This window comes from Chlorocebus sabaeus, chromosome 17, assembly GCF_047675955.1.
Source record: "Chlorocebus sabaeus isolate Y175 chromosome 17, mChlSab1.0.hap1, whole genome shotgun sequence".
Lineage (NCBI taxonomy): Eukaryota > Metazoa > Chordata > Mammalia > Primates > Cercopithecidae > Chlorocebus > Chlorocebus sabaeus.
In genome coordinates this window covers 57,926,580-57,946,717 of record NC_132920.1, presented here as the reverse complement: position 1 = coordinate 57,946,717, position 20,138 = coordinate 57,926,580, and the positions used below count along the sequence as shown (strand labels likewise).

The window sequence follows — 20,138 nt, the reverse complement described above, 5'->3', positions numbered from 1 at the left end:
GTGTACATGGCTCTTACTGTACTTTTGATCTTTCATTACAGCTATTTATTTACCTCAGTCATTCTACATAGCCCTATATATTATTAAGTCATTGAAGGCAGGTACCAAATCTTTAAATGATATTTTTTATTCTGGTTCTATGATAAAAGGGAAAGCATTAATTAAAATTGAGTGAAACATTTAATTGTGGAAATGTGTATTATAAGGAAAGCTGTGTGCTTTTGTTTGACAGACACAGGGAAATTAGGTGCCACATAATTTTCTGTGTTCAACTAAAGTAAACCTGACCACTTACAATGTTTGATTTGCCTTGATCATTTGCAATGATGAAAGAGAGATATATATGTAGCAGAGAGGGCAATTTGTATTTTGAAGAAAAGGAAAATAAGGAGAAAGGAAACTTGAGGGAGAAGTAAGAGGGCTAGATATGAAAAGAACTTGCAGTTCCTAAGGCAAGAAAAGTATAAAGATATAATGTTAGGAGCACTGGAGTACATGCCCAGTCTGAACAGTTTTCAGCATTATCCTTCTTTCAGATACAATCACAGTATCCAAACATTTTCCTCTTTTTTCACTGTCTCTAACATTTATTATTTAGTATATGCAGGACATTCTGCTAGGAACCATATCTATACCTTATAGGCTATGTGTCTCAAATTAATTTTAAAGAGGTAAATAGATAAATATGACTATTTTAATTTATGAGAATAAATCTGGTCTGAACAGACTTTGTGGTTAAGACATTAATGGGCATATAATGTGTTTTGAACCACAGTCAATTAATCCAATGAAAGATGAATCCGCTTTAAAATATGGCTTTTTCCTTATGTGGACTTTGAAAGCTAAATTTTTTAGTTCAGATTCTAATTCTGCCACTTACTAGCTCCTTGTCCTGTGAGACCATTAAAGGAGTTTCAGCTTCAGTTTTCTCATTGGGTGAACGGAGATGTTAGTAAAACTGAGTCAATACAATTTCTATGATGATCAATTAAGATAATGTAATTAAAACACTTAGCATGTTATAAGCATTCAGTACATACTAGTTAATATTGTTATACTGAGTCTTGATTTATTGTGCAGCTGTCCCTATTATGACTCTCCTGTCCTATGGGGCAGATATTTTTGAATGGATAATTAATGCTGGTAAAGTGTAAATTTGTTAATTGGTCTCAATAAGCTAACATTTGTCCACTTAGAATGCTTTATGAAAAGGGAACTGTCTCGAGCCCAGGAGTCCCTGGTATTCTCTCATTCATAACAATGCACAGAATTTCCAATCCTGATTATCTTTCCATTTTTATTTTAAATTTTGATCCTGCTCTAAATAGTCAAATATATCTTAAAATTCATTCATTATTTAAATTAATCTGAACAGAATACCTAAACCATTAGTGTGTTTTAAAAATATAATTCTAGTGCATTATCTTAGAATAGTGTCAACACAACTACCCAGTAGCTCTTTACTGTGATTATATAACATTGATTCAAGAAGTAAAAGGTTGGACTGGTACAATGGCTTAGGCCTGTAATCCCAGCACTTTGGGAGGCCAAGATGGTAGGGTAGCTTAAGCCCAGGAGTTCAAGACCAGCTTGGGCAATATAGGTGGGACCTCCTCATCTCTGCAAAAACTTAAAATTAAAAAATTTGCTGGGCATGGTGGTGTGCGTCTCTATTCCAGCTACTTGGGAGGGAGGATTGCTTGAGCCCAGGAAGTTGAGGATACAACGAGCTGTGATTACACCACCACACTCCAGCTTAGGTGACAAAGTGAGAACCTTGGATTCTACTGTTATTTATGAAAATGAGGCTCTTGTGTGGAGCACCTTATTGTTTCCTACTCAAATGTTTAAAAATTATCTTTGATGGGTTTCTCAAAAATTTCAGAATTCACACTTGAAGTACAGGGTATTTGATCATGTGTTTCTTTCTGCAGAATAGCCAGATCAAACTGATTGCAACCACAGAGCCCTGGAGGAACAGCAAATGTGCTGTCTTGTCACTAAATATGGTAAAAGCTTTAGAGTAAAGAAAAATATTCCATTCTCAAATGGCAAATTAAATGTTATTTTAATAAACTGCAATATATAGAGTACACAATTCCTAATCTAATTTCACGTTATTTATTTAAAATAATATGCATTAGCACAAAGACAAATAAGATTTGTTTCAATGAGAAACTAGTACAGATATAATTCCTCTCCACTTCTGACACGTATATCATTTTACAGCTAAGCAACAACATCTTTAAATTTGGATAAGGCAAATAAATCAACTTTGCACAAGTTGAAGAGGGAACACTTTATGTGGGAAACTATTTCTAAGCTTGAAGACGGAGAAATTATGGTTTCTCTCTAATATAATCTTGTTTAACCCAATATAGGTTCTAGGAAGTGTGTGTGTGTGTGTGTGTGTGTGTAGAACTAGCAAACAGGAGAATATAATATCTTTCCCTATACAATTAAATAAACTAGGGCTCATCAAATAGGTGTATAATAACGTCATGAGAGACAGATTTTATAAGAGATGGTAAAGAAGGAAAATCATTCCTAAAAGAACAAGTTTTAATATTTTATCTTTGTGGAATTTATTAAACGTCATGATGTCAATATTAAATTCTGGTAGTGCAGCCTCTGAAGTTAAGACATAAGAGCTTTTTTTTAGCATTACTAAAAAATTTGCATTCAATGACTCAAATTATGATGCCCAGGCTAGCAGAGAGAGCATCATCCAGGGACTTAGAAATGCAAATTCTCAGGCTCCACCCAGACCTACTAACTCAGAAACTCTGGGAATGGACATCAAGAAATCTGTGTTTTAATGAGCTCTTCAAACAATTTAGATGCATGCTAAAGTTTAAGGACTCCTGGTCTATATCAATTCCTCACAAACAAGGGAAATTTGATGTATGTAACCAAGATGTTCAGGAGCAAACACATGAAATTATGCTTAGGTAACTTACTTAAGTTTGCTACTGATGCATTTTCCAGATGCTTTCGAGTCCTATTTATTTTACTCCTTTGACTAAATTAAAATGCAATTTATACAATGCCCTATTTGTTCCACTTTTGCTATAAATTCAATTTCAATTTTATTTTGATCTTTAAAATTGGTCTTGACTGCACTCAAGGTAACTCCGGATCAATAATTTGAAGCTCAGTGCTATGACTCTCTTTGCCAATCTCACTTATCATAATGGCTAGTTCTACCTTGTCTAGTTATCAGACCAAGTTCCTATTTCTGAAGCGTTTATGCTTCATTCTTATATTTCAATTTCTTGTCACCGAAGATACAATGTCCACCCAAGCATGTGCCTCTGACTACTCTCTCCGACTCTGCAAGGGTGGAATAATTATTAAGCAAACTAGTCAGAGACTAAGTCATTGAATAGGCCACTCTTCACCAGCCTGCAAGAATACTAGTGGTGTGTATGAGAGTAAACATGGTTGGGTAGAGGGACAGATGGTAGCAGAGAGGGATAGGAGTGCAGTAGGAAGCACCCAACAGCCTGTCAGGTCTAAGTTTAATGCTACTTCTCAGCCAAGCCTTGAAGGTGGTGGGGCATCAGGTGCTTTCTTATCAGAGAATCCCAGGAGGAAGAAGAAACAGTGGATTGAAAGGTCCTTGTGGCCAGCCATCACTATCTATATCAATTGTTCTGAGATAAACCAGCAGTTTATATGCTCCATTTGTCAATATTTGGGGGACTCATCTTACCCTTTGTTTGTATTTCCAAATGTTGAGTTCTGTTTTGGACCATCTCTTGTGGTACAAAACATCTATATTATACTTCCAATATTGTAAGTTCTGCCTTCCTCTCATCATCCTGGAGAAACTTCACTTACTCCATACCCCATTAAAAGTCATTCTGGTTCTAACTCTAACTCTTAGATCTTTCTTTACAGTTCTGCTGTAGTTACTCTGTCAAAGCCTGGTTCTATTGTGAAATAGAATAATCACTTTATTCAGCAAATGATATCAGGCTAGAAGAGATCTTTGAAAATGTTGCACTTTTGAGTTTGAGTTTTCATCATGATAGACCATCTGGATAAAGAGAAATTCAGTAGATGACACACTTAGAATAAGAGAGCCATCAAAAACTTCTTTGGTGGTTACTTTTAGCCTAAGGCAGTTTTATGGCTGTTGGCATCTTGAGAATTTATTTATACACGTTCATAAATGCAGAAGCAGTATTTAAGATACATAGCCAGTATCTTGGATTTTAATCAGGAGTTTCCAAGTAAAGATTTTAGGAGAAGTCCTTAACTATTTAAAAGACACAATAAATAATAAAATAAACAGATTTTTAGCAGAGAAGACTCATTTATTTTGCAGACATTAATAAAGGAAAAAAAGGACCGAAAAAACCTGCCATTTGCTCGTCTCTTCTCTTTCTCCTGTCTTTACTTCCTTTTTTCTTTCTCTGTCTCTCTGCACTATCTTACCCAGTGTATTAATCGCTTCAGTTATAGATTCCAATGCAGATTACTTCCCCATCTATCTCATTCTTCTCCATTGAGCTCCAGGTACACACCATTAATGCATACCTATAACCTATAACCCATTAATGGGTACCCAGGTGTCTCATGGTCAACTGAAACATAATCCAACTGCAAATGACTCACCATCACTGTGCCCCGTACCCTTCACACAAACACACATTGAACATGCTCTTCCTTCTACATGCCTTATCTAATAAGCTAAGACGACCATGCAGTTTCCCAAGATAAAAATATTGGAATTATCTAAAATTCACCCCCTTTTAAATAAAAATAATACATTTGTTATTAATTTTTATTTCAATTCCATAGTATTTCTCAATTTTTCTCCTATTCTTCCCCCAATGCCACTGTATTAGTTTGTCACTCATTACAAATTTCTTGGATTACTGAAATAGCTGCTTAGTTGGTCTCCAAGCCTCCAGGTTTCCTTCCAGTCCATCTTTTGTATCACTTTTTGAGATTTATTTTTAACAAAAATAAAAATAAAAATAAAGGTCATTCTGTACCTAAGAGTCTCCAAAAATTCCTCGCTATTTCCAAGGTAAAGTCTACTTCAGCTAGGCACATAAGACCCCTTACAATTTTGCTCTAAAATCTGTTTTCTATCATTTACTGTTTCTCCTTTGCACCTCCATAAATGCTAAGTTCAAATCACACAAACTTAATTGTTTTAGAAAAATACCTTTTATGCTCTTTTTTGGGGAGTTGGGGGGTGGTGGGATGGAGTCTTGCTTTGTTGTCCAGGCTGGAGGACAATGGTGCTATCTCAGCTCACTGCAACCTCCACCTCACCTCAGCCTCCCAAGTAGCTGGGGTTACAGGCGCCCACCACCACACCCAGCTAATTTTTGTATTTTCAGTAGAGATGGGGTTTCACCATCTTGGCCAGGGTGGTCTTGAACTCCTGACCTTGTGATCCACCCCTCCTTGGCCTCCCAAAGTGCTGGGATTACAGACATGAGCCACCATGCATGGCCCCTTTTATGCTTTTGTTTCTTTTTACAGTATATATTTTTTTCTCTACATAGAGTGTCTCTTTTTTTTATCTTACTGGCATGCAGTATCCCCACTATGGCTTCTCAAATGGCATGTTAGTTGTGTGTTTGTGACTCCTTGCTCATTGAACTGTGCTCCTGGAAAAAGGGATGATGAGTATACCGTAGTTATCTAGCAAATAATGGACATTTAATTTCAGTGAATGATTAAACGAATCAATATAAGGCAACATGCTTAGTAAGTACACCTGTAAATAACAATTGTAGTGATGTTTGAATAAAGTTGATAAATGATTGAGTAGTAAATTGTACATATTTGAGGAAGGACTACAAATCTGGAAAGATACCAGTTTTCTTCTCATTTACTTGCAATGTAAAGGAAAAGTTATTTTCATGTTTAAAGTACACCATGTTTGCCATTTTACATCTCTGTCGAAAACTAACTCAAAAATTCTGTCAGAAATTTTCCTCATCTAATATCAAGTCAATCCTCAGTGTATAATATTAAGGACATGTCTTTTAAGTGAAGTTTAATGTTGACTATGAGCCAAACAAAGAAAAACATTTTTGGATCTTTGCTGATATTAAGAAATAACTTGTACTGGTATTATACAGTTACATTAGATAAGAATCCTTAAATTTTAGAGATACATTGAAAACACAGATATGACTTGTGAGATGTGCTTCAAAATAATGCAAAATGGTGATGTAATTAAGAATGTAAACAAAACATGCTTATCCACAGTTTAATGGGTGTATTAGTCTGTTCTCACGCTGCTGATAAAGACATACCTGAGGCTGGGTAGTTTATAAAGAAAAAGAGGTTTAATGGACTCACAGTTCCACGTGGCTGGGAGGCCTCACAGTCATGGTAGAAGGCAAAAAGCATATCTTACATGGTGGCAGACAAGAGAGAAGTGAGAACCAAGTGAGAGGGGTTTCCCTCGTAAAACCATCAGATTTCATGAGACTTATTCTCTACCGTGAGAACAGTTATGGGGAAAACTAACCCCAGGATTCAATTATCTCCCACCAGGTCCCTCACACAACATGTGGGAATTATGAGAGCTACAATTCAAGATGATATTTAGGTGACAGCCAAACCATATCAATGGGTATATAGGACAGGTGACGGATAATGAACATTCATTCAAACATATGTTCACCTTTGTGTATATTTGAAATTCTCTATAATAAAGTTTAAAAAAGAAATATATTTTCCATCATGACCAGTGTCTACACAAATATGAACAATTAAAATGACATCAAATGCTTGTTGCTATTTGTGACATACTCTAATATTTTCTTTTCTATTCTATTTTTAATTTAAATTAAGCCTACTAAAGATGAACCACTAAATTTATTTCAGTCTTTGCTAAAAAGTAATGGCAAACACTGTTCTATGTCATAAAATAATCCTTCATGAATTAATCTCCCTCTTATCCAATGCACACTTTAAAAATCTTCCATAACTGATATTAAATATTAACCTTCTCATAGAGCTCCTAATCTTTTAAGCGTCTCCCTAATGTTACTCTAATTTCATCACATGGTTCTCATCATAAAGTCTGTGACAGAAGAGTTTTCTGGAGTTGTTCTAAACAGTTGAAGACTAAGACACACTATGGACAAAGTTATGCTTGATTTCATGTATTGTCCTTCCTTCAAAAAATTTTTTTCTGACTCTATATATTTAAAGATAAAACAATAAGCAATATTGTCAACAATATTGTCCCAGATGATTAAACTGTATCCTTTATTTAAACTTGACCCTAGCATAAAAAGAGTCTTCCTGAACTTTCACCCTTACCTGTGTTCTGTTCTGTGTAAAATCATCTGCAACTCTCTTTGTTTTGCTGGACTTTCTAGTGCTACATTCGGATTGTTTTTTAGCTTTGCAATTACAGAGAAACTTCCAGTTTCCTATATTCTCCAGGCATCCCAAGTCACTCCTTAGATTTTATTTGTACAGTCCATTTTTTTCTGATTAAAAAAGTTAAATGCCATTCTGTTTTTATTAATAAATATACTTGCTTTTACCCATGTCATTTGTTTTCTATGGTACAAGCTAGGCCTCCTGGGATGTGCCATTAACAAATAATAATCATTTTTTATATTGGACCAGTTAGTGATACTGTTGTATCTTATGCAGTCCCACTGAACCGCCTTTATTTTTTGCCCCTCCAACTTAGTTGGAGTCTCAAATCTATTTTCACTGATCAAATAAGTATACTTCCTCAAACCTGTTTTCAAGTTTCAAACTTATTTTAACTGATAAAATAAATGTTTTACCTCAGACTTATTCTCAAGCCTCAAATCAATTTTAACTGGTCAAATAAATATATTGAAAATGAAAAACTGAGTACCACTAAGTTCTTGATATTAGCAAGCCATATAGGCATCTAAATATTGACAAATCAGTTTTTGAATTATTTAATAGATATTATCTACATTACATTTAAGAATAAAGCTTGATAAAAATGAATACATTTAACCTATACATTGTGTTATAATCTCTAACCCTTCAATAATTGTTCTTATGTATTTACATTATTTCTATAGATGTGTTTTAAGGTACTTGAGGCCTGTACCCCGTAATTTTGAAGACAGTGTTTGATGTGTGCTAGCTAGTTTGACAGTATGCATATTGAATTAAAATACCAACTCATCGGCCGGGCACGGTGGCTCACACCTGTAATCCCAGCACTTTGGGAGGCCGAGGCGGGCGGATTACCTGAGGTCAGGAGTTCAAGACCAGTGGGCTAACATGGAGAAACCCTGTTTCTACTAAAAATACAAAAAAATAGCCGGGCATGGTGGCGCATGCCTGTAATCCCAGCTATTCAGGAGACTGAGGCAGAATTGCTTGAACCCGGGAGGTGGAGGTTGTAGTGAGCCGAGATAGTGCCATTGCACCCCAGCTTGGGCGACAAGAGTGAAACTCCGTCTCAAACAAAACAAAACAAACAAAACAAAACAAAACAAAACAAAACAAAACAAACCTCAACTCATCCTAGCTCTGTAATGTATTACCATGGTCTAGGGAGAAATAAGAACAAGATAACGTCTAGGTGTAAAAGGAAAATAATTGGGTAAGCACTTGAAAAAAAATGACCTATAAGTAGTTTTTGATTATATACATCAAGTAATATTATGGGGGGGAAAAAAAAAGCCTTGCATGAATTTGATGAGTCAATATGGAGTCTAACATGGAAAAGTTTGTAACTAATCTAAAATCTATCATGTAGTATGTATAATAATCAATCCTGGTTGCCACCTTTAAACACAGATTTTGCCATTAACCAAACTCAGATGTGTTGCTATTGTGGTAGAAGGTTCATAGAATCTCATTCTTGTAATTGCCTGACATTAGATAAAGATAACTTAAAAATAACTTCCCAGGTTTATTAGGTATTAAAATATTTTACAGTCTCTGAAAATCCTTGTCTATAGGATTCCAACAATCAGAAATGGGTTCTGTCATTCTGACTGATGGAGTCATTGCTACTCTACGCATGTCACAGGGTGGTTGCATCAGAACACGTCCAATCTTGGGGGCACTAGAAGCAGCACCTGCTACTGGCATGCTCTACCTCTAAATCATTCTGTTCCAGCCAGTCTCTGACCTCTGATTTTATGGGCCTTAAAGCTCATACATAAACATTTAATCTAGATGATATTTTTAATTATATTTTACTCTCAAATACTTAGTTTTAATTCCAGCATCTGGAAATCTACCCTTTTGCCAAACTCTGAGTCCAGTGAAGAGAACTACTAAGAATTTAAATATTATTACTGTTTTTACCTAAGTAGAAAAACAATGCAAGAGGGATGATGATCTATGGTAATATTTGCCTTGTGCCCCTTTCAAAGGGGCACAACTTGTGAGATAGATGTCTTTAATATTTATATATTCTCATAAAGTAAAATACAATGTTTTATTTAATATGAAGGAAACCAAGTACAAATAAGTTTAGTGTCAAAAAGTGAGTTACCAGAAGGTAGAAGTAACATTAGGCCTTTCACCTGCTCTGTGCTCTTTTTTCTATTTCTATCTAATTTTATTTCAAAACAATGTCTTTTGCCTTAACTTATAATGCAAAATCTCTCTCAAATTCTTCCTCTGAAAATCAAATGAGATCAGCACTTATTAAGTCCCTTCCCTATGTCAAGCACTGTGAAAGCACATGGTGTAGCCAGTATTGTTTAATATTGTGTCACATGAAACACATTTTGTAAATGCTTTGCGAAGCAAAATATTTTTTCATACTTGAATTAGCAAAATACATAACAATTTCCTTCTGTCTTTAAAAAACATTATATTCTACTTGAAGAAGAAAAACAAGAAATCAAACTTCAAGTATTTTAGACTTTCCACTTATAGAAATACATTTAGTTCTTAGCTTTATGGTAGATCCCAATTAACTAGAATACTTAATAACTATCTGACTTAGCCTTAGCAGTTAACTAACATTAAATTTTGGTAATGTGTAAAGCAACCAACACGCAAACCAAAAATACATAAACAATAAGAAAAAATAAGTTTCTTTCTGAAATGTAGGCTATTGAATCTAACTGAAACTGCCCATTGAATTGAGACACATACCGATTATTAAAATGCTAAAAAGAAATTTAGAGGCAAAATACGCTAAAATGTTGTTTTCTAAAACAAATCCCTGATAAAAGGTTTTGTTGTTGGACTTTTAAAAAATTTACCTCTTTTATTTTTTTAGATGGAGTCTCGCGCTCTCACCTAGGCTGGAGTGCAGTGGTGCGATCTTGGATCACTGCAACCTGGGCCTTCCAGGTTCAAGCGATTCTTCTGCCTCAGCCTCCCGAGTAGATGGGACTACAGGCGTGCACCACCATGTCCGACTCTAAATTTACCTTTCTAATGAAAGTAAAATAGTGATCATTCTGTCAAAGTCAAATTTTGTATATTGTATCTGCAGTTGTTATAACCTTTCAACAATAGCACAAGGGCTGCTGTTGAAAGCAAGAGGTCGAGTGTTCTGAGGTCCTCAGTGAAGGTGCTCGCTGCTGTCACTACTGACACCAGGCTGTCCTCACTATACAGATTTTAGAGGAGCCGTTCTTCAATTACGGTTCCCATACAACCTGCCTATGGTAGCTGAAAATCTAAAGGACTAACACAAAATCACCACTTGCCTCATGTACCAATTGCCTTTGAACTTGATTTGTTGAGTTCTACTCTTTTTTCCTTCAAGATGAATTCGTCAGGGTTTTCTTTCCTGCACAGAAATATATGCTAGGAAGACCAGTACTTCTGGGTCTTTAAAGATGCCCATATTCTAGGGTTAATGTGACTGAAGTTTAAACTAGCACCCTTGCTGCATTAATCTATCTACATCTTCTAATACAAATGCCTATTCAGGTAGTTATAAAATGCCTATTTTAATGTATGGATATTAATGGACTATTATCTTTTCCTAACTGCAGCTAAGGAAATGACTGGATTCACACATCAGGTATTTATCAGGTATCTTTTATTGCACCCTTTTTTAGGCACTAGGAGTACATTAAGTAACAAGTTAGGACAAATACCCCTCAAGTAACACAGGCTTTTGCTGTAAGTTGGGGTATTCTTAAAACATGTATGAAAACTTGCTGGCAGCCTCTGATTATCCAGACAACCTTTTTTTAAAAAAAAAATTTTATTTTTTTCATCAAAAGCCTACTATAATCTACATACTTGGAACAAAGTGGGTCCCCAGTATAAGTGTTAAATAAATCAGCCAGATTGTTGAAACATTCATATTATAGGAGAAATGTCCAAACTTAACATACTAACCCTTTGTTAACTCAGAAATATTCCTCTGTATATCTCTTGCTTGTTTCTCACTGCTTGAAGCTCAGGTGATTCCCCTTACGTCAAGTGTTTCCCTGGACAGGATACACACATATCCCCTTCAATGCCCTTCCATCTTTCCCAGGTCCAATTACTCAAGATGGTCTTTGACTCCTTAAACCAACTGAACCTACTGATAACTTCCCTTTCAGATGGCCACAAAAGTGAAGTCTTATCCATTTCCCTTACTATTCTAACTGAACTAAGCTTTTCTTAAACATTGGCACTTATGATTAATTTATTCTACCATTTGTTCTACCATTCATTATAATTAACTAGGTAAAAAGCACATTTGCCTTTAAAAGGACACAACTTTTAATTTGCAATACACACTATTTCAACTACCTCACAATCTGTGATAAAAAGGATATTTTTTCTAATAAATTCTGAGCCTTAATTAACCAATTCTCAGACTGTAACTTAATGTCACTAATACAAATGCACATTTAGAATATTTTACTCAAACCAAATGCTATGAAGTTATACAGAAGTCAGCCATCTTTTTTTTTTTTTTCTTTTTAAAAGATTCTCTATCTTTTAAAGTAAAAATTAGGCCAGGAACAGTGGCTCATGCCTGTAATGCCAGCACTTTGGGAGCTCAAGTTGGGGCAGATTACTTGAGGTCAGGAGGTGGGGAGCAGCCTGTCCAACATGGTGAAACCTCATCTCTACTAAAATACAAAAATTAGGTGGCAGGTGCCTTTAATCCCAGCTACTCAGGAGGCTAAGGTAGGAGAACTGCTTGAACCCAGGAGGCAGAGGTGGCAGTGAGCCGAGATGGCGCCACTGCACTCCAACCTAGGTGACAGGGCAAGACTTCGTCTCGAAAAAAAAAAAAGTAAAAATTATTTAAAGTAATCACTATATTACGGTAATAACAGAAATAAAGAGAACGTGGATATATAATATTTCGCTTAAAGGAAGAGAATTGCCACTGAATTTCAAATATGAATAGATTACTATATGAAATATAATTGCTAATCAAAATCATATTTTAAAGATGATTTCAAAGTTCATGGAGAAATACTTAAAACTATGTCCACATGTAAATTCATGATTAGAATAACTAGGTGAAAGACTGAGCTTGAATGCAGAAATGCAGAGTATGAAGATTAAAAAAACAACAGCTTACAATATATTGATGTTTGTACAAAATAATTTATTATTCATTTATTGATCTAAAAACAGAAGTTCATTTGGAAGAATATTTCTTTATAACATCATACATATATAAAATGTTGAGCTACTCAGGAACCTGAGGCTGGAGGATTGCTTGGGGCCAGGAGTTGGAGTTCAGGCTGGGCATACATGCGAGAACCCATCTCTTAAAAAAGAAAAGTTAACAAGTTGACTCTTTGGTTTATCATTTTATCCTTTTTGTTTTAAATATTCTAGAACCCAGAATCTATCTGAATATCATGGTAAAGTTATTTTAAAAAAAACAGCATTGTACATGTCACACATATAGTCAGTGTAAAACAATTCTAGTTTGCATCCCTTAGCCACAGGCACATTAAGAATCAACAGATATTCACAGAACACAGAAATATCTGTCGAACGATACTTGAATATGTGGATCTTGAGTAAAGCTGAATTCAGCCAGAATTAAACTTTTTGCATTGTTTATCTAGATGACACTAGACATCATCTTGATTAAACAAGATATTTGCTTCCACAAGTGTAGACTGACAACATATCCCCATATCTGAACACGCCCTATCAGAATTATGGCTAATCCCAAACTTGTAATAGAGGGATATCTGCGTATTCAGGATACAGGGTCACTTACAGTATTCTCTAGCCATCTGCCAAGAGCTACTTTGAAATTATACCCATTTTCTTGTGTTTCTGCTTAAAAACTAATGTACAATATTACACATAGAGTAAAAACTGCATTACCAAACTTTAATATCAATGTACATCAAAGTGATATTATCTGTCCCCCAATATTAATATGGGGAGAAAAAGAAGAAAGTATATGGCCTAAAACTATTTCATCCACAAACTGTGGTGGTGTCTGTTTAAAACTTAAACAGTAGCTGTAAATTTTTTGAAGTATTATATTCTTGCTCAGTCTTATCCCTGGAGAGTTTCTTGGCCACAGAGACTTTGGAAAGTTGCTATGTACATATTCTCAAATATAGATATTTTTGAAGAAAAAAGATGCAAGAAAAACAATTTTTAAAAAACACAGAGAAAAGTAAATCTGCTGTGCAAAAGCCTAAGTTACCTGTCAGGGGATGATGAAATAAAGCATTCTGTACTCCTCAATTCCACTTAAGAGGAAGAGCTCAGGAACTATTTAAAAGGATGTTTCTATAAGCTATCTATATTTCCTGAAATTAAGGAAATTTCTGTATAAAAAGGCAATAGGCTTTTGGTTGTAATTAAACATGATTAAACTTCTACTCTTTACATAATTTCAATTTTAAAGTTACATTGCACTAAATTTCAGGGCTTTCCATTTCAGAACTGCCTAATGGCTCATTATCCTAATTCCCCATCCAATACTAACAAAGAATGGGTAATAACAAAGTCAGTCTAGTTTGGTTAACTGTGGGTTCTGGGCTTTGTTAGTTTTCTTTTCCTGTCATATTTTCTCCTGCTATGTTTTCTTTTTCATGGTTTCTAAACACTATGGAAAATTATTTTAATGACATAGATATTTTATACCATTATTTTAATTATTTTAATGAGATACATATAAAAATTTGTCGGAATCTTCCATTTTTAAAACAACAGTATACTGCTCCACACAGCAACTTATAATGTATTAAGTAATATATTTAAAGTGATGTAAAAACACTTCACACTTCTCACAGGATGCATTGCTTCTTGAATTCTGTTCCTTGTGAATGAAGCAAAGTCAAGTTAAAGTCTCTGGAACAGATATGGAGCTTATACTTCATTACTGTAAGAAAGACAAAGGGTATCTTATAATCTGAATATCATCCTCAAATCATGGACGAACTAGCCCAGTACAACTTTTCCTTTTCCCAGTGATATTCTTACAAAAACACTATGCAGTCATATAATATTTGGCACAACTTAAAGAAGAGCAAGACCTGTAATCCCAGCACTTTGGGAGGCCGAGGCGGGCAGATCATGAGGTCAGGAGTTCAAGACTAGCCTGGCCAACATAGTGAAATCCTGTTTCTACTGAAGATACAAAAATTAGCCAGGTGTGGTGGTGTGCACCTGTAATCCCAGCTACTCAGGAGGCTGAGGCAGGAGAATCGTTTGAACTGAGGAGGCAGAGGTTGCAGTGAGCCAAGATCACGCCACTGCACTGTAGCCTGGGAGACAGAGCGAGACTCCGTCTCAAAAGAGAAAAAAAAAAGGAGCAAGAATTTTCGCAAGAAGGACCCCTTCGCATTGTCATGCCAATCTGACAAAAATTTAGACAGAAATTTACATTTCTAAAAGCTTTTACACAAAAGAAAAAGGAGGGGGAATCCATTCAGATTTTCTAAATTCCTACTGGTTTGTTCTAAATGTAAGAAAGGAATGCCTATAAAAAATCAGCAGCCTATGGGTAAGAGGGGGACAGCTCCCTGGGTCCAGTGTAGAGAGAAGCACATCCCAGACCATTTTCAAAGGCTTAGGAAAATAAATTCCTACGAATGTCATTATACTACATGAGGCTGATACTTTGCAAACACTTCAGGCAAAAAAAAAAAAAAAAAAAAAAAAAAAAAGGTTTAAAAGGTACTGCTGTTTTCCAAACAGCTGTACAATGCTCCAGAGAAAAATTAATATTAATAAAATATAACAAGTTATCCTGTAGAATTTAAAGTTAATCTTAGAAAAAGGTTTTGTCCCATTTGCTTATATTTTTGAAGATATGAAAATACTATAAAGACATATTATAAAGGGTTACTGAGGGTAGTATGACCTTTTTAAAAGGAAATGGTTAAAATCCATACACCATACACCATACATCATCCACGAAAGTTTCTAAGTAAGACTTAAAATCTTCAGTCTAAAGAAAATGATTTAAATACACCTGTTATTTTTACCATTACCACTTACAAATCATGTGTTTACAGAGAAATTCTATCTACAGCAGACCCTAACTTTATCACACAGAAAAATAACTTTATACAAGGACACTGGTAAACATAGATATCATACCCACAATTCTGTCCTTAGGAAAATCTATTGGCATGTTACAAAGACTGTCCACAATTTTCTTTGGACAAATATTTATAGCCTCATTCATTTTGTATTTCAATAGCTATTTATTTTTGTGTATAAAGTTTCCAAACTTTTGCATAAATCCTCGAAACTTGTTCTCATTGGGTTGGTACGAGCGATAAACACCAGTGTTGTAATTAAGCATTGGACTAGACCTGCCATAACTGTTGCTCACAGTCGCAGATTTTATTTCTGGGCGATTTATACTGGTATTTGGCATGTTGCTTGTTGGCTGAATAGAGCTCTCAATCTTACAAAATGGCTCAAAACGACTGTAAACACGCCTATCAGTTGAATGAGATCGTAGAAGCTCATTGGATGTTGGCCTTGGAGAAGAAGTTGGTCTTCTTTCAGGAGTAACAACTGCATTAATCTCCCTTGAGTCTCGGTATTGGATCTGTTCAGTGTTAAATCTTGGGGCAGAGGCATCTCCTGCTCTTTCCAACAACTTGCTTTCAACTGGACCTGGAGAAGGTGTTCTTTTATTTTCATCTGATGGAGCATTTATCTCTTGAGATGGACTAACTGTTACATCTTCCTTACTCTTGTGGATGCTGCATTGAGAATTTGATGAGGAAGAATGTTTTCTTCTAGGAGATGAATCAACTTTTGTGTCTGATTTCTTTGGTTTTTGATTTTCTTCACCCTCAGAAACTAATGTGTCAGAGCTACTACACAATCTATAAAAGGCAGGTGCTTTATTTTTGGATAGATTTTCTTTCTTATCTGGGGTAAGGCTAAGTAATGACCTTAACTTCTGAGACCCCTTCTTCAAAAAACTTGGGGAACCCTTAACTTCCTTCTTTGAAGTGAGTTCTTTGTTGGATTCCTCTTTATTCACATCAAGTAAAGCAGCAATGGAAATTGACTTGGTAGTAGTGCTACTTGGAGGGTTTTCCTTGGTGACTTCCTCCTCATCCTCCTCCAAGTTATGAGTCACGTTGTGCATGCTTTTAGAACTTTTCAGTAAATCTTCTTTGGGCTTTTCTGGTTGTCTAACTCGATTCCTGGTAAGTGTACTATATACATAATGCTTACTATTTCCAGGATCTAAGTTGGCTCTTGAGTTGTCAAATAATGGGAAACTTCGCCTTTTAAGTAGATTCTCAGTCTGTTGATTCTTTAGATTTTCTGTCTGCTTATTTACACACAAGGTTGTATATATATAGTTATTTGATTCAGTATGGCCATTTGTAGTTTGGTTTAAGGCTACTGAGTGGTTTTCAGGAACCTGCAAGGTGTGCATTTTTGGTGCTTCTGACTGCAATGGGAGCTTGGGGACTGATTCTGGCAAGGGTTTGTCTGTCAAATGCTGTACATTTGTAGGGGTGTCTGGGACCTCTTTAGGTGTCTCACTTCCCTGAGAACCAATGATAGTTGAATTTGAGGAGCAAGTTGTACAACTGTTAACTTCCTTTTGCTCAGGTAAAGTGGGTTTAAATACTAAAGAGGAACGAAGCCGAGAATGAGTATAAAGGGCATTGGCCTTCAAATTCTCAGGATTATCATAGCCCTCAAATCGGTCACCTAAAGCTGATCCATTTGAGTCTGGTATAGCTTCTGAATGATCATTTAAGTAGGATTCAATTCTCCAGTTACGCAGGAATGACTTTGTGGTATGTTCAAGAGTTGGCATCCGTTGTTGCAAAAAGCGGATATGGTTATCTGTTCCATTAAAAGACCTCCGAACATTTGAATTCCTGTCTGCAAGATTTGTTGTTTTTCTCTGTGCAAGCCGATTGGCAAAACTCTGGGCGGGTGCGTTGTGGTGGCTTGCATAGCCTTCCCGTGATGAGGACGCCACACTGAGACTATCAGATGGCTTTTTCCAATTACCAGGTGGATTATTGGTTCTGTTCAGAGCTCTATTAAGCAGGAGGTATGGCACTGTTTCTGGCTGTTCCCCAGCATAACTATGTCTTTTCCAATTTTCATTTATCTGACTGGGTTGGAACTGACGTATTGCGTTTGGACCATTAAAGTTTGGAACAAAATGAGGTTTGTATCCGTGACTTCTTATGTTATATTTGTCATGTTCATTTAAAGTATATATCCCTCTGTGTTTAAAGTAACTAGAATCTAGTTTATGAATCTTGTCTTGTCTACCAAAAAGGTTTCTTTGGCTGGAAACAGATGCTAATGAAGAAACCGAATGTTGGTAAGTGCCATTTTCCCAGAAGGCTTTGCCATGCTTCACCCTTGCTGATTCTTCCTGAGCAAATGAACTGGGGACACAGGATCTGGCATAGAGAGTTCTAAATTCTTCATCAAAGGACTCAACAAGTTGTCCTGTAATTATCTGAACCATGCTGAGGTGAGCTTTCTCAAATGACCACATATAGCTGGGGAAAAAATGGAAAAATTTTAATCATTTAAGTTAAAAGATTGATAATAACATATAGTTCTACTAGAAAAAGTAAAACTTAATGACTGAAATATGTTTTTGTACTTTTCTTTGGCTACCATTATTTAGAATATTTACCATCATTACATGCACTACATGTCTTCCTATCCTCATATTCACATTTTAAATATCAATGCAACTCAAATTATGGCTTTGAATTCACTACTTCCCAGAAGTACAAAGAAAAACTTGCTGTGCATTTTCAAAAGCAATCTGTATATTCAATGCAATTCCTATCAAAATACCATCATCATTTTTCACATAAGAAGAAACAATCCTAAAATTCATATGGAACCAAAAAACAGCCTGCATAGCCAAAGCAAAACCAAGCAAAAAGAAGAAATCTAGAGGCATTAAATTACCTGACTTCAAACTATACCACGAGGCTATGGTTACCAAAAGAGCATGGTACTGGTGTAAGAATAGGCACATACACCAATGGAATAGAATAAAGAACCCAGAAATAAAGTCAAATACCTACAGCCAACTGATCTTCAACAAAGCAAACAAAAACATAAAGTATGGAAAGGACACCCTATTCAACAAATGGTACTGGAATAATTGGCAAGTCACATGTAGAAGAATGAAACTGGATCCTCATTTCTCACCTTAAGCAAAAATCGACTCAAGATGGATCAAAAACTTAAATCAAAGACCTGAAACCATAACAATTCTAGAAGATAACATCATAAAAACTCTTCTACACATTGGTATATGCGAAGAGTTCATGACCAAGAACCCCAAAACAAATGCAACAAAAACAGAGAAAAATAGATGTAACCTCATTAAACAAAAAAGCTACTACACAGCAAAATAATCATCAGAGTAAAGAGACAACCCACAGAGTGGGAGAAACTATTTGTGAACTATGCATCCAACAAAGGACTAATATCCAGAATCCACAAGGAACTCAAATTAGCTAGAAAAAAACAAATAATCCCACAAAAAGTGGGACAAAGACATGAACAGAAAATTCTCAATAGAAAATACAAATGACCAACAAAAATACAAAAGAAAATGCTCAACATCACTAATTATCTGGGAAATGCAAATTAAATCCACAATGAGGTACCACTTTACACCTGCAAGAATGGCCATAATTAAAAAATCAAAAACTAATAGACACTGGCATGCATGTGGTGAAAAGAGAACATTTTTACACTCCTGGTGGAAATGTAAACTAGTAAAACCACTATGGAAAACAGTACAAAGATTCCTTGAAGAACTAAAAGTAGAACTACCATTCAACCCAGAAATCCCACTATTGGGTATCTACCCAGAGAAAAAGAAGTTGTTTTATCAAAAACACTTGCACATGCATGTTTATAGCAGCACAATTTGCAGCAGCAAAAATATGGAACCAGCCTAAATGCTCATCAACCAACAAGTGAATAAAGAAAATGTGGTATGTATATACCATGGAATACTACTCAACCATAAAAAGGAACAAAATAACGGCATTTGCAGCAACCTGGATGGAATTGGAGACCATTATTCTAAGTGAAGTAACTCAGGAATGGAAAACCAAATATTGTATGTTCTCACTTATCAGTAAGAGTTATGATATGAAGATGCAAAGTCATAAGAATGATATAATGACTAGAGGGAGAGGGTAGGAGAGGGGTGAGGGGTAACAGACTACACATTGGGTACAGTGTACACTGCTTGGGTGATGGGTGCACCAAAATCTCAGAAATCACCACTAAAGAACTTATTCATGTAACCAAAAGCCAACTGTTCCCCAAACGCTAATGAAATAAATAAATAAAATAGAACATTAAAAAAAATAAAGAAAAACTTGCTGTGTATTTTGCATCTGTGTCAAAACTTTGTGGCATAAAAACTGATATTATATTTCATGTATACCATCTTGGCAGAATGCAGTAAAGCCAGTGTTGGAGAAAAAGTCGAGAGGTCTGGCTTCTGCTGAATTGTAGACACATGAGCTTGGGCTTCACTTTCCTCATGTCCAACATAAGGATACAGACAGCATAATAGCTACAATGCCTTATAGCTCTAACATGATATAATGTAAGATACAGCTGTGCTAATGCATTTATTTTAAGAGTCTATAAGTTTTCAGACTGCTATCTCTGTGGTTTACTTCATAAGTGAAATTTAGGATGCCAAGAGCTGTAAACAGGATTTGTAGCCAGCTGCCTCAATCATTAAA

The 20,138-nt window shown here is 35.5% G+C and overlaps 1 protein-coding gene across 1 annotated transcript in view; it reads right to left on the bottom strand.

Annotated features, from left to right (window-relative positions):
• Positions 1-12,502: 12,502 nt before the first annotated feature.
• Positions 12,503-20,138, bottom strand: part of FAM83B (family with sequence similarity 83 member B) — a 74,448-nt gene continuing 66,812 nt past the window's right edge. The window contains exon 4 of the mRNA XM_037987151.2: positions 12,503-17,903. Coding sequence (XP_037843079.1) covers positions 15,602-17,903 — 2,302 coding nt within the window. The 3' untranslated portion in view covers positions 12,503-15,601. The remainder of the gene's footprint in view (positions 17,904-20,138) is intronic.